General features: G+C 43.5%; 2 protein-coding genes across 3 annotated transcripts in view; one reads left to right on the plus strand and one right to left on the minus strand.

Annotated features, from left to right (window-relative positions):
• The first annotated feature begins 1,104 nt into the window (after window positions 1-1,104).
• Window positions 1,105-14,367, plus strand: ecrg4a (ECRG4 augurin precursor a). Of its 2 annotated transcripts, none has more exons than XM_024410199.2 (5): window positions 1,105-1,464; window positions 4,250-4,297; window positions 4,394-4,563; window positions 8,832-9,014; window positions 14,241-14,367. In XM_024410199.2, the coding sequence occupies exons 1-4, from the start codon at window positions 1,395-1,397 to the stop codon at window positions 8,979-8,981; spliced, it is 438 nt and encodes a 145-aa protein (XP_024265967.1). In that variant the 5' UTR covers window positions 1,105-1,394; the 3' UTR covers window positions 8,982-9,014; window positions 14,241-14,367. The 2 variants fall into 2 exon arrangements, with proteins under 2 accessions (XP_024265967.1, XP_042175824.1); XM_042319890.1 differs by lacking the exon at window positions 14,241-14,367 and adding an exon at window positions 9,196-10,183.
• Window positions 14,368-14,464: 97 nt separating this feature from the next.
• uxs1 (UDP-glucuronate decarboxylase 1) overlaps window positions 14,465-15,943 on the minus strand; it is a 113,130-nt gene continuing 111,651 nt past the window's right edge. The window contains exon 15 of the mRNA XM_042319889.1: window positions 14,465-15,325. Coding sequence (XP_042175823.1) covers window positions 15,191-15,325 — 135 coding nt within the window. The 3' untranslated portion in view covers window positions 14,465-15,190. The remainder of the gene's footprint in view (window positions 15,326-15,943) is intronic.

Raw genomic sequence — 15,943 nt, forward strand, 5'->3', positions numbered from 1 at the left:
GATCATCTGCAAACAGTAGACATTAGACGATAGACATTTGATTTCAGTCTAGTAGGGTAAGGCCGGGTGCTGCAGAATGTTCTAGTGCTCTCGCCAAATCATTGATATAAATGTTGAATAGGGTGGGGTTCAAGATGCATTCCTGTAGAACCCACACCCCTTCGGGAAGAAATCTGTGTGTTTATTCTGATTGCACACGTATTGTTTGTTTAGATTTCATAATATCGTAGGTTTCCTCCCCAACACTGCTTTCCATCAGTTTATACAGCAGGCCCAAATAGGCAAATAGTTTTTTTAAATGAATAAAGCATGAGAAGACTTTGGTTTTGGTTTGTTTGTCAGTTAGAGTCTGCAAGGTGGTGTTTTGTTGTACGGTATTTTAGTAAGAAGACAATTTGACATTTGCTCAGGACATTGTTTTCACTGAGGAAATGTTGGAGTCTGCTGTTGATGATACTGTAGAGGATTTTGCCGAGGTTACATTTGACACAGATCCTGCAGTAATTATTTGGGTCAAATTTGTCTCGACTTTTCTGGATTGGGGTGATCAGACCTTGGATCCAAATATTGAGCAAGATGCCAGAGCTGAGGATAATATTGAAGAGTTTGAGTATATCCAAGTTGAATTTGTAGAACACCTACTCATTCAAGGGTTTTTCTTTATTTTTTACTATTTTCCACATTATAGAATAATAGTGAAGACATCAAAACTAGGAAATAACACATATAGAATCATGTAGTAACCAAAAAAGTGTGAAATAAATCAAAATATATTTTATATTTGAGATTCTTCAAATAGCCACCATTTGCCTTGATGACAGCTTTGCATACTCTATCATGTATATGCTTCTGCTCTTGTCCAGAAAGGTTGGAGAAGTGGTTTATCCATAGATCTCCATGTTGCATAGCTAGTTGTTTGTGCTGATATTCTCTCTCTCTCTCTCTCTCTTTCCACACTGCTGGGTGCACTTACTCATTCCACCACTACAGCCTCCATTTTGACACTGTCAGCAACGTTATTTCAGTCGACTTAATTGGGTGGTAATAATTCAGAGGTTTATGGTTGGCTCAAGTTTGCAAGTTCACCTTTGGTATACACTGTATAGGGAGAACAGCAGCTATACGGTTACAGTTCCTCTCTCACTGCTGCTGCTGTACTCACTGGATGGAAAAGAACCCCAGGCACACATTAACATTCCATTAGAAGAAAAAACATTACTTCAGTCAGGCCTGTTTCTGTGGGTTGGATTTTGGGATAAACGACATTAAGCCACTACGGGCCAGTTTCCGATCGGAACGTTTGGCTCGCGGCCCCAACTGCTCCCCCTGTATCTGTGTGTTTGTGGCGTGTGTTGCCATTAGACGGGTCAGAACGTGAGAGCGAAGGGGACACCATGGCTTCTCAGCGGCTTTATCTGAGGTTGGTAGAGCTCACCGCTCTGCTCACATTGCTGGCCCTCGCAGGTGAGGTAACTCTCGCTTTCTCTTCCTGTCTACCTCTCTCTCTAGCTCCTTTCTTTCAACAATCTTCCTGTCTACCTCTCTCTCTAGCTCCTTTCTTTCAACAATCTTCCTGTCTACCTCTCTCTCTAGCTCCTTTCTTTCAACAATCTTCCTGTCTACCTCTCTCTCTAGCTTTCCTTTCTTTCAACAACCTCTCTCTCTAGCTCCTTTCTTTCAACAATCTTCCTGTCTACAATCTTCCTGTCTCTCTCTCTAGCTCCTTCTAGCTCCTTTCTTTCAACAATCTACCTTCCTTTCTTTCAACAATCTTCCTGTCTACCTCTCTCTCTAGCTCCTTTCTTTCAACAATCTTCCTGTCTACCTCTCTCTCTAGCTCCTTTCTTTCAACAATCTTCCTGTCTACCTCTCTCTCTAGCTCCTTTCTTTCAACAATCTTCCTGTCTACCTCTCTCTCTAGCTCCTTTCTTTCAACAATCTTCCTGTCTACCTCTCTCTCTAGCTCCTTTCTTTCAACAATCTTCCTGTCTACCTCTCTCTCTAGCTCCTTTCTTTCAACAATCTTTCTGTCTCCATCTCCTCCCATCTATCACTCTGTCCCACCAAACCTCCTACTCTGCTAGATAATTTGATTTCACCCATATGGAACCAAACTTAGATTAACAAAGCTTCTGAAGCACTGAATTGTTTATTCATATAGTTATTTAAAAACTTCAAGTTTGAAGGTTGATGGTATGTTTTATGAAGTTTTATTGGGTATTTGAATTATCTAAGGTGAGTTATTTTTGCATAATGCATGAATGCGTAACACATTTATTTCTCTTGTGTGGTTGTGGAATCTAGCTTGAAATAAATACTTATTCATGTTACTATACTAGAACTAGTTTACATGGTATTGTTAAATCTCATGGCTCCTGGGGGGGGGGCAGGCAAAGGGCAACAGTCTGGTTTCAGTCACTCAGTCACTGATAGTGTAGGACTGCCAGTGGAGTTGGGAGGAGTGAGGAATTCATCTCGAGTTCAGGTCTGATGAAGTGAGAAGGAACATTCCTATGACACACATATAGGAGGCAGAACCATGACTACACCAATGAGAGGAACCAATTCATTTCCTGACATAGCAGCAGAGATGGATTGGCTGTCTAGATGTGCAAGGAGTTGACTCCTCCTAGTAGGAGGGTATAAATATAGGTGCTTGTGTAAACATTTCTTTGTCTTTGCAGCTGTTTGACCCAGTGGGGAATAAACTTTCCTGCTGAAAGGTGAATTTGTCTCCCAGTGTCTGTTGGAAAGCAGACTGAACCAGGTCTTCCTCTTGAACATATGAAGAGTGGTACTCAGTAACGTGCTGTGTTGGATTTGCCCAAAACATAATGCTTTGTATTCAGGATAAAAAGGTGTAATTCTTTGCAGTATTACTTCAATGTCCTGTTGCAAACAGGATGCATGTTTTTGAATATGTTTTTTCTGTACATGCTTTCTTCTGTTCACTCTGTCATTTAGGTTCGTATCGTGGAGTAACTACAATGTTGTTGATCCATCCTCAGTTTTCTCCTATCACAGCCATCGAACTCTGTAACTGTTTTAAAATCAACATTGGCCTCGTGGTGAAATCCCTGAGCGGTTTCCTTCCCCTCCCGGAACTGAGTTAGGATATACGCCTGTATTTTGTAGTGACTGAGTGTATTGATACACCATCCAAAGCGTAATTGATAACTTCACCATGCTCAAAGGGATATTCAGTGTCTGCTTTTTTTTGTTATCTAATAGGTGCTCTTCTTTGCGAGGTATTGAAAACCTCCCTGGTCTTCATTCACAGCTCGACTGAGGGACCTTACAGATAATTATATGTGTGGTGTACTGAGATGGGATAGTCATTTAAAAATCATGTTAACCACAATTATTGCACACAGTGAGTCCATGCAACTTATTATGTGACTTGTTAAGCACATGTTTCCTCCTGACTGTATTTAGGCTCGTCATAACCAAGGGGTTGAATACTTATTGACTCAAGTCAGTTCAGCTTTGCATTTTGTATTCATTTCTAAAAATTCTAAAAACTAAATTCCACTTTAGCATTGTGGGACCTTGTGTGTAGATCAGTGGAACAAAGTCTAAATGTAATCCATTTTAAATTCAGGCTGTAACACAACAACATATGGAAAAAGTCAGTGTGTGAATACTTTCTGAAGACACTGTATATTCTAAAACAGGAGACAAGCGACAATGGACTTAATGTGTCACTGAAAACTAGCTGGCCTTGGAAATTCCATGAATCCCTTTCACCTCAAAAGGCTTTTCTAGCTGTCTCTTTACCACCATTTTAATGAGCGAGATGGGTTGCCTAGACAGGGAAGAAGAGAGAAAGAGGGAGAGCGAGGTAGGGAAAGAAAGCAGACCAGGCAGATCTCTCAGTGGAAAGTCTCATTCATCATTCATGTAAATGTGAGGCAGCAAATAGCAAACACCCCGCCTCTCTAGACAGACTACTACTGTCGGCAGATAAAAAAAAGTTTAGTGGGGAAATTGCTCATTTGCAACTTAGACTCCTGCAAACCATTTCCTATAACCTCATCCATGTGCTCCACTTCTGGCTGTTTGTGTGTGTGTGTGTGTGTGTGTGTGCTAAGCCTCTACTGAATGAGCTGGGATTTATCACACCACAATCTAACTTTATAATCACAATGGACTTACACTACAGTAGTCTCCATTCCTTGCTAAAGGGATTCTAGGCTAAACATTAACCCACATTAACCCCACTAAGTGTTCTATTGACTCTCTTTATCAGATGTTTCCAGTGAGAGCAGCCTTCACAAGATCCTGAAGAAAAGAGATGGTAATATTCACAGATAGTTTTTACATACACACATTTAACACTGCACCTACTTTACATTCTACTGCCATTACAAGTCTCCTCTCTGCCTCCCCCCAGTGGTAGGTGACGGTAGCGCTTCACCTAAGTACAGGGTGGCTGTTGCTCCCGCCAAGGCCAAAGAGTTCCTGGCCAAGCTACAGCGGCCCAAGAGGAACATTTGGGACCGCAGCAGGCCAGATGTGCAGCAGTGGATCATGCAGTTCATGTACATGGGCTTCGACGAGACGGTGAGCGGGCCAAGAGGGTTGAATAATAAATAATAATAATAATTTGGCAGGTGCTTACATTTGCCGTATTTCACACATGTACAAGTGTGTACTTGTGTGAAATGGGGATGTGTTTTTTTTGCATATTCCAACCCCCTGAAACAGCGAAGAGAGGGGTCACGGAATGGGGTAGGGCCTTGAGTTTAATCTGACGCTGTGACCTAACCCTACTATGGGCCATTATCATAGTATTGCATATGTTATATGATTAGGTCACAAGGTTGTAAAAACTCCTGGTCCCAGATATGGGATAGGGTAAACAGTACTACGATCCGTAGAAGTATAGGCCTATGAGAAACAGTCCACTGCACAACACACTAGTAGCCACCCACAGCTACATGGGGGAGAACAGACATTATACAAAGCACTAAGATCTAAAGTAACTGTGTGAGAAAAACTCATATTATGGCAAAATGCCAGTGTACTAAGTCAAATCAAATCTATTCATCTCATACACAGTTTACCGCTGGTAATAAAGGCCCAGCGAAATGCCTATGTGCCTACGCCCTCAACAATGCAGTCTATTAATCAATGACAAGTAGTAGAAGAGGTAGCATAGTAATAATGGACTGTACTTACACACACAGGCAACAGTGCTGTTCAATGGTTTTCTATTGATTCTACTACCGTGTGTGTGTGTGTGTGGGTGTGAGCAAGAGGGTTGGATGTGTGGTTAGTCAGTGCAAATCATTTCTAAGGTGAAAATTGTCTCTAAGGTACAGGTCTGTGCAGTAAAGCCATACTGCCCAGTCATAGGTGCAAGGACATACACACTACGTAGGTTGAATGATGAAGGACCTGTGCAATGGAACACGTTCAACAACTAGGCAACACTGCAAACACAAACTACATAGCTATGTCACATGACATGACGCTGGAGAGACGAAGGTACGGGGAGTAAAACATTAAATAAAGATGGACATGGAAAGAGACAGGAACAGCATCAGCAAACTAATATTAAAGACAAACACAATACAAAGCAGCAGTGGGGGAACAGAGCAGGGAACTGACAAATATAGAGGAGGAAATGAACAGGTGATAAGTGAGTCCATGTGAGTCCAATAACGCTGATGCGCGTGACGAGGGAAGGCAGGTGTGTGTGATGGGTGGCAGGAGTGCGTGATGCAGGGCAACCTGGCGCCCTCAAGCGCCAGGAGGGAAGAGCGGGAGCAGACATGACAAGCTATACAAAACATAAAAAGGGTGGGCGGGCGGGTGGGATAATGCCCAGGCTAATTTGTTGTCGTTATCAGACTAGATAAAAGCAGATAGATGTTTCTGTCACAGCGGGACCTAGAGACTCTATTCAAAGAAGATAATTATTCTCCACCACTATGGACATCACTGGGCCTGACACACCTTGAATACACACACGCATGCAAACACTTTCAAGCTTTTTTTCCTCTCTAGTCTAACGGTTCTCTTTTGGTGAAGGAGAGTCAGACCAAAATGCGGCGTGTAGATTGCGATCCATGTTTAATCAAACGTAAAACACGAATCAATACAAAAACTACAAAAAAAAAACAACAAACTTGGAAACGTAACAAAAACCGAAACAGCCCTATCTGGTGAAAACACAGAGACAGGAACAAGGACACTAAGGACAATCACCCACCACAAACTCAAAGAATATGGCTGCCTAAATATGGTTCCCAATCAGAGACAACGATAAACACCTGCCTCTGATTGAGAACCACTCCAGACAGCCATAGACCTTGCTAGATCACCCCACTAGCTACAATCCCAATATATACACACCACATACAAAAACCCCATGCCACACCCTGGCCTGACCCAATACATGAAGATAAACACAAAATACTTCGACCAGGGCGTGACATCTAGCTATGTTTCTTCCAGATCAATGATTCCAATGGAGATGTTTAGAAACACCAGGACCAGGGAGAAAATCTTTGGCAAAAACAAGTCAGACAGACTGACAGAGAGTGGGGGAGACGAAACAGAGAGACAGACCGAGAGAGAGAGGTATTGAGAAGTAGAGGTTATGAATAAAGTAAAGGAAGGAGAAAGTTGTTTGCTCCTCAGTTTTGTAGACAGTTGACAGCTCCTGTAGACAGTTGACAGCTCCTGTAGACAGTTGACAGCTCCTGTAGACAGTTGACAGCTCCTGTAGACAGTTGACAGCTCCTGTAGACAGCTGACAGCTCCTGTAGACAGTTGACAGCTCCTGTAGACAGTTGACAGCTCCTGTAGACAGTTGACAGCTCCTGTAGACAGTTGACAGCTCCTGACAGCTCCTGTAGACAGTTGACAGCTCCTGTAGACAGTTGACAGCTCCTGTAGACAGTTGACAGCTCCTGTAGACAGTTGACAGCTCCTGTAGACAGCTGACAGCTCCTGTAGACAGTTGACAGCTCCTGACAGCTCCTGTAGACAGCTGACAGCTCCTGTAGACAGTTGACAGCTCCTGTAGACAGCTGACAGCTCCTGTAGACAGTTGACAGCTCCTGTACTGTAGACAGTTGACAGCTCCTGTAGACAGTTGACAGCTCCTGTAGACAGTTGACAGCTCCTGCAGACAGTTGACAGCTCCTGTAGACAGCTGACAGCTCCTGTGACAGCTCCTGTAGACAGTTGACAGCTCCTGTAGACAGTTGACAGCTCCTGTAGACAGTTGACAGCTCCTGTAGACAGCTGACAGCTCCTGTAGACAGTTGACAGCTCCTGTAGACAGCTGACAGCTCCTGTAGACAGTTGACAGCTCCTGTAGACAGCTGACAGCTCCTGTAGACAGTGACAGCTGTTGACAGCTCCTGTAGACAGTTGACAGTTGACAGCTCCTGTAGACAGTTGACACAGCTCCTGTAGACAGTTGAGCTCCTGTAGACAGTTGACAGCTCCCAGTTGACAGCTCCTGTAGACAGTTGACAGCTCCTGTAGACAGTTGACAGCTCCTGTTGACAGCTCCTGTAGACAGTTGACAGCTCCTGTAGACAGTTGACAGCTCCTGTAGACAGTTGACAGCTCCCGTTGACAGCTCCTGTAGACAGTTGACAGCTCCTGTAGACAGTTGACAGCTCCTGTAGACAGCAGCTCCTGAGACAGCAGCTCCTGTAGACAGTTGACAGCTCCTGTAGACAGTTGACAGCTCCTGTAGACAGTTGACAGCTTGACAGCTCCTGTAGACAGTTGAGACAGCTCCTGTAGACAGTTGACAGCTCCTGACAGCAGCTCCTGTAGACAGTTGAGTTGACAGCTCCTGTAGACAGTTGACAGCTCCTGTAGACAGTTGACAGCTCCTGTAGACAGTTGACAGCTCCTGTAGACAGTTGACAGCTCCTGTAGACAGTTGACAGCTCCTGTTGACAGCTCCTGACAGCTCCTGTAGACAGTTGACAGCTCCTGTAGACAGTCCTGAGACAGCTCCTGTAGACAGTTGACAGCTCCCGTTGACAGCTCCTGTAGACAGTTGACAGCTCCTGTCCTGTAGACAGTTGACCCCTGTTGACAGCTCCTGTAGACAGTTGACAGCTCCTGTCCTGTAGACAGTTGACAGCTCCTGTAGACAGTTGACAGCTCCTGTAGACAGTTGACAGCTCCTGTAGACAGTTGACAGCTCCTTGACAGCTCCCGTTGAGACAGTTGACAGCTCCTGTAGACAGTTTGACAGCTCCTGTAGACAGCTGACAGCTCCTGTAGACAGTTGACAGCTCCTGTAGACAGTTGACAGCTCCTGTAGACAGTTGACAGCTCCTGTACACAGTTGACAGCTCCCGTTGACAGCTCCTGTAGACAGTTGACAGCTCCTGTAGACAGTTGACAGCTCCTGTAGACAGCTGACAGCTCCTGTAGGTCAATCAGTAGGATTGCTTTAATGACTTCCTGGGTATGTGGGATTTCCTGTTGCCTGAACCTGCCTCTCTTGCTGTTGGATCCGACAGCCTCTGCATTTTAAACCATGTTGGTCTATACTCTATGCATAGCAGCTGTCCTGTTCAAGTCATCTCCAAAACATCTGCTGACTAGCAAATCAACCCCATAGTCCCTTACCCCCTATCGCCTTACCCCCTAGATCCTACTCCCTTACCCGCTAAGCAATCCAGTAGATCTGAAAGGATCTGATGGGTATGAGCAACAAGTTGATTGCATAACCCTGCTCTCTAATGAGCGGAGTGGAAATGTTACAATATTTTTTGCACATTTCCAATGTTTCAGATCTTTTGATTTGGGCTAAAGTTGAGAGGTTGTGGTCGTGTTCCCCCCCCCAGAGACTGGAGGCGGACCTGTCCTACTGGATGGACCATGCGCTGTCCAGCGATCAGGGTCGCCAGCACCATTATGACGAGAACTCTCCCATTGCACCCAGAGACAGAGGGGCACACCGTCACAGAGCCGACGTCAACTACGACTACTACTAACTCAACATGCTGTCTCACTCCCTCTCTCAAAACGTAAGACTAACCTCTCTCTTCCTTCACTACTTCTAACCCCCTCTCTATTTCTCCCTCATATAGTGTGCAACTTCTTTTCTTTCTTTGTATACAGTTTACTTTCCGTTAAACAACACCTGGACAAACATTTTTGGGTTTGCATCAGCTCATGCTTTTCACTCGTTTCTAACCCATCACTTAGGGCCAAGACATCCTGTGGCGTGCCACAGGGTTGGATAATGGGACCTTTGTTATTCCTAATCTATATCAATGACCTTGCTGCTGTTTCTTCTACAGTACTTCCCATTCTCTTTGCTGAGGATACCAAGTAGATTTTTATCACACAATATTTGTATTCACTAATTAACAAAGCCAACTCAGGCGTGGACACATTTTCTGAATGGTTCCAGATTAACACATTATCTTTAAATGTTAAAAAAAATCTAACTTTATTTTATTCACTAGTAAGGATAAGAAATGTGGTTAAAATAAAGAGCCAGAATCTCAATTGGTGGGAATGAAATGGAACAAGTCACATCCACTAGATTCCTCTGAGTTATAATTGATGAACAGTTGTCCTGGAAAGATCATATCCAGTTAGTTCCACTAGATTCCTCTGAGTTATAATTGATGAACAGTTGTCCTGGAATAATCATATTCAGTTAGTTCCACTAGATTCTTCTGAGTTATAATTGATGAACAGTTGTCCTGGAAAGATCATATTCAGTTAGTTCCACTAGATTCTTCTGAGTTATAATTGATGAACAGTTGTCCTGGAAAGGTCATTTTCAGTTTGTCTGCAGCAAAGTGGTGAAATCTGTTGGTATTAGTGGTTTGGTTCATCAGGCTTGCTTCCTAACTCTATACTATATCGTAGCTTAATTTACCATATCTTATTTACTGTAATATTGTCTGGGCCAGCACATATGCCTCCTATCCACACAAATTACTCATCATACAAAATACATTTGCAAGACTAGCCTCCTCCTCTAATTACCTGGCTCCATTTGCACCTTTGTTTAAGAAACTCCAGAACTTGTATATTTACAACATTAACGTACGCAAAACATGCACTTTCATCTACAAATACTCAATCAAATTCAATCAAATGTATTTACAAAGCCCTTTTTATATCAGCCGATGTCACAAAGTGCTCTACAGAAACTCAGCCTAAAAACCCCAAACAGCAAGTAATGCAGATGTAGAAGCACGGTGGCTAGGAAAAACTCCCTAGAAAGGCAGGAACCAAGGAAGAAACCTAGAGAGGAACCAGGTTCTGAGGGGTGGCCAGTCCTCTTTTGGCTGTGCTGGTTGTGATTATAACAGTAAATGGCCAAGATGTTCAAACATTCATAGATGACCAGCAGGGTCAAATAATAATAATAATCACAGTGGATGTAGAGGGTGCAACAGATCAGCATCTCAGGAGTAAATGTCAGTTGGCTTTTCATAGCTGAGCATTCAGAGTTAGAGACAGCAGGTGCGGTACAGAGAGAGTTGAAGACAGCAGGTCCGGGACAATGGAGCACATCCAGTGAACAGGTCATGGTTGAAACAGTTGGGGGAGCAGCAACACGACCAGGTGGACTGGGGACAGCAAGGAGTCATCAGGCCAGGTAGTCCTGCGGCATGGTCCCAGGGCTCAGGACCTCTGGGAGGGAGAGAGAGAGAATTACAGGGAGCATACTTAAATACACACAGGACACTGGATAAGAAATACTCCAGACATAACAGACTGATCCTAGCCCCCCCGACACAAACTCTTGCACCATAAATACTGGAGGCTGGTACAGGAGGGGTTGGGAGACACTGTGGCCCCGTCCGACGATACCCTCGGACAGGGCCAACCAGGCAGGATATAACCCCACCCACTTTGCCAAAGCACAGCCCCCACAACACTAGAGGGATATCTTCAAACCACCAACTCACTACCCTGTGACAAGGCTGAGTATAGCCCACGAAGATCACATCCACGGCACAAACCCGAGGAGGGCGCCAATCCCGGACAGGAAGATCACGTCAGTGACTCAACCCACTCAAGACATGCACCCCTCCTAGCGATGGGATGGAAGCGCACCAGTTAGCCAGGGACTCAGCCACCGTAATAGGGTTAGAGGCAGAGAATCCTGGTGGAGATTAGGGCACCGGCCAGGCAGAGACGGCAAGGGCAGTTCGTTGCTCCAGAGCCTTTCCATTCACCTTCACACTCCTGGGCCAGACTACTCAGGCTAGCACTGGAGTAATATGATAAATTTTTTGGGTTCTAGTTAAGATTCTAGCAGCCATGTTTAGCACTAACTGAAGTTTATTTAGTGCTGTATCCGCGTATCCAGAAAGTAGAGCATTGCAGTAGTCTAATCTAGAAGTGATAAAAGCATGGATTCACTTCTCTGCATCATTTTTTGACAAAAAGTTTGATTTTTGCAATGTTACGAAGATGGAAAAAAACTGTCCTTGAAATAGTCTTGATATGTTTTATCAAAAGAGTGATCAGGGTCTAGAGTAACGCTGAGGTCCTTCACGGTTTTATTTGAGACGACTGTACAACCATCAATATTAATTGTCAGATCCAACAGAAGATCTCTTTGTTTATTGGGATCTAGAACTAGCATCTCTGTTTTGGCCGAGTTTAAAAGTAAAACATTTGCCGCCATCCACTTCCTTGTGTCTGAAACACAGGCTTCCAGGGAGGGCAATTTTGGGGCTTCACCATGTTTCATCGAAATGCACAGCTGTGTATCGTCCGCATAGGAGCGAAAGTTAACATTATGTTTCCGAGTGACATCACCAAGAGGTAAAATATATTGTGAAAACAATAGTGGTCGGAACACCAGAACTTACAGTTGACTTTTCAGAGGACAAACCATCCACAGAGACAAACTGATATCTTTCCGACAGTTAAGATCTAAACCAGGCCAGAACTTGTCCATGTAGACCAATTTGGGTTTCCAATCTCTCCAAAATAATGTCATGATCGATGGTATCAAAAGCAGCACTAAGGTCTAGGAACACGAGGACAGATGTAGAGCCTTGGTCTGATGCCATTAAAAGGTAATTTACCACCTTCACAAGTGCAGTCTCAGTGCTATGATGGGGTCTAAAACCAGACTGAAGCATTTCGTATACACTGTGCCTTCAGGAAGGCAGTGAGTTGCTGCGCAACAGTTTTTTCTAACATTTTTGAGAGGAATACCGCTCGGACAGTTTATCCAAACCCTTCAATGGATTCTTCCAGGTTAATTACTGAGATCCTTCTATAGTCAGGTCCATAAGTATTTGCATCATTTTGGCTGTGTACGCCACCACAAAGGATTTGAAAGGAAACAGTCAATATGTGCTTTAAGTGTAGACTTTCATCTGTAATTTAAGGGTTTTGTCAAAATGATTATGAACTGTGTAGGAATTAAAAAACATTCATACATAGCCCCCAATTTTATGGGCTCAAAAGTAATTGAACATATTAACATAATCATGAAATAAATTGTGAGTTTTAATACTTGGTTCCAAATCCTTTGCAGTCAATGACTGCCTGAAGTCTGGAACCCATAGACATCATCAGATGCTGGGTTTCTTCCCTGGTGATGCTCTGCCAGGCCTTTACTACAGCTGTCTTCACTTCCTGCTTATTCTTGGGGCGTTTTGCCTTCAGCAAGTGAAATGCATGTTCAATTGGATTCAGGTCAGGTGATTGACTTGGCCATTGCAGAACATTCCACTTCTTTGCCTTAAAAAGGTATTGGGTTGCTTTCGCAGTATGCTCCGGGTCATTGTCCATCCGCACTGTGAAGCACCGTCCAATGAGTTTTGAAGCATTTGGCTGAATCTGAACAGATAATATATCCCTAAACACTTCAGAATTCATCCTGCTGCTTTTGTCAGCAGTCCCATCATCAATATATACAAGGGAACAAGTTCCATTGGCAGCCACACATGCCAATGCAATAACACTACCTCCACCATGCTTCACAGATGAGGTGGTATGCTTCGGATCATGAGCAGTTCCTTCCCTTCTCCACACTCTTCTCTTCCCATCATTCTGGTACAAATTGATCTTTGTCTCATCTGTCCACAGGATGTTGTTCCAGAACTGTACAGGTGTTTTAGATGTTTTTTGGCAAGCTCTAATCTGGTCTTCCTGTTTTTTGAGGCTTACCAATGGTTTACATCTTGTGGTAAACCCTCTGTATTTACTCTGGTGAAGTCTTCTCTTGATTGTTGACTTTGACACAGATACACCTACCTGCTGGATGTTATTCCTGATCTGGCCAACTGTTGTGAAGGGGTTTTTCTTCACCAGGGAAATAATTATTCTGTCATCTACCACAGTTGTTTTCTGGGGTCTTCTGGGCCTTTTGGTGTCCCGGAGCTCACCAGTGTTCTTTCTTTTTAAGAATGTACCAAATAATTGATTTGGCCACACCTAAGGTTTTTGCTATCTCTCTGTTGGGTTTGTTTTGATTTTTCAGCCTAATGATGGCTTGCTTCACCAGCAGGGACAGCTCTTTGTACTCCATATCGAGGGTTAACAGCAACAGATTCCAAATGCACACTTGAAATCAACTCCAGAACTTTTGTCTGCTTACTTGTAAATGAACTAATGAGGGAACACACACCTGGCCATGGAACAGCCAATTGTCCAATTACTTTTGGTCCCTTTAAAAGGGGGGCAAATATTTGCAGTGCTGTAATTCCTACACCGTTCACCCTCAAATTAAAGCTGAACGTCTGCACTTTCAGCTCATATTCATTATTTCATATCAACTTCAATATGTTGTGGTAGACAGCTAAAATAATAATGACTGTATATAACACAAGACACTGCGATAACCTTTACCCCCTCCACTGCTACATCTCAGTCAATTCTCTGTCAGATACAGAGGTACCATACTCTGAAACTTTTATTTTTACATTGCCAAAGCATAATCTCTCAATAACTTCAAGTGAAGACTGGGGGGTCAGCCTGATGAACCAAACTACACAGTAATCTCCATGTATGCTAACTCTCACACATTTAAACAAAACACTTTTTTTGTGTGTGATTACTGCACAATTCATTTATAATTAGGTTTTGTTATGTTTTAACCATTTTTATTTTTGTACTTCTGTCTTGTAAAACAATGTGTGGTTTTCAAATAAACCCTGGGGCTTCCAACAACACCCGCACACCGTTTGTATTTTCTCTATCACTTGTTTATTCGGTGCAAAAAAATTCAACTAAACGGTCTCCTCTCTCACACTTCTCCCCAGTCTAATCTAATGGCCCCCGGCTCCTGCTCCAGATCTGGCTTTTCTCTTCCTATCGCTTTACACCAGCTGCTGTTCTGTTTGTATTGTTTGTTTGTCGAGGATCAGTATAAATAAAGACTGACTCATTGCTCAGCCTCACATTATTGACTAACCTCCCCACCTCCAGTTTGGAACTACCAGAATAGTAACACCAAGGTTTTTAGAAGTGACACACACACACGGGAGACATTTATTGGAAATATTTTATTAAAATACCATTTTCACCTAAAATTGATTATATAAGATTTCTGGATTTCCAATTTGACAGTAGAGCTTTCAAAGGTTATCCCAAAAGTTACTCAGAACCACAAGACACACACAGTGACACAGAAACACACTCTTGAGTGGAGTGTGTGTGTCCAGGCTTACAGCTCACTGCACAGCACCAGAGCAAGTGTAGAAGGGGGCGGGGCCTAGCACACCCATCTGAGGCTTTGAACAAACCAACTCACTCTCCTTCACCGCTTCTCATCGCCTCGCTTCTCCTCTCCGCCAATGTTGCAATGGTTGGAATACAAAGCAGTCTTACGTAAGAGACAGGAATCAATGCAGGTAATAAAATAGACCACGTCAACCGAGCAAAACAAATGACAAACTGCACAGTGTAAACAACGCAACAAAACACTTCTCTCAAGCCTGATCTTAAATAACAGCCTGTATTGACAAAAAAACCCAGAGTGCAAGACTGGGTTCTGATCGTTGTCAGTTTTTTTTATTATCTGTTTGTGATTCTATTCTTGCTTTCAGACACGTTTGTGTCTGAAAAGCATCACCCTGCGGGAGTGTAAAAACCACAGCGGACACAGGAACATTTCTTCTTTGCACCAAACTCATGAGAGTTCTCTGAGGGTCCTGGGTCCTCTGGTGTCCCAGCAGCCTTTGGGGATGGTGTGACCCTTGACCCCTTGAGCTCAGTTGTGTTGTCTTGGTCGTCCTTTCTTCTGGCGGGCTGCCTTGGGCTTGGGGATGTACTGGTTGTTGGCCTGGTGCTCCAGCTCCCGACTGAAGTACTGGATGGTCTTGTTCAGGCCCTCCTCTAACGGCACCTGGTAACACAACAACACACACGTCTTACAGAACATCATCGTATGTGTAGTAGACGTATGATTAAATGCATTAGGAGTGTGTGTCTGTCTAGCCACGTGTGGATTTGGCTAAGGTGTATGTAAACTTCCGAATATATATATTTGAAGTCGGAAGTTTAGGCACGTTTGCCAAATACATTTAAACTCAGTTACACAATTCCTGACATTTAATCCCAGCAAAAATTTAATTTGGCCTTTTAATTGTTTAAATTGGGTCAAACTTTTTGGGTAGTCTTCCACAAGCTTCCCACAGTAAGTTAGGTGAATTTTGACCCATTTCTCCGGACAGAGCTGATGTAACTAAGTCAGGTTTGTAGGCCTCCTTGCTCGCACATGCTTTTTCAGTTCTGACCACAAATGTTCTATGGGATTGAGGTCAGGGCTTTGTGATGGCCACTCCAATACCTGGACTTTGTTATCCATTTGGAAGACCCATTTGCAACCAAGCTTTAACTTCCTGACTGATGTCTTGATGTTGCTTCAATATATATCAACATAATTTTCCTTCCACATGATCCCATCTCTTTTGTGAAGTGCACCAGTCCCTGCTGCAGCAAAGTACCCCCACAACATGATGCT

This window comes from Oncorhynchus tshawytscha, linkage group LG03 (genome assembly GCF_018296145.1).
Source record: "Oncorhynchus tshawytscha isolate Ot180627B linkage group LG03, Otsh_v2.0, whole genome shotgun sequence".
Taxonomy (NCBI): Eukaryota; Metazoa; Chordata; class Actinopteri; order Salmoniformes; family Salmonidae; genus Oncorhynchus; species Oncorhynchus tshawytscha.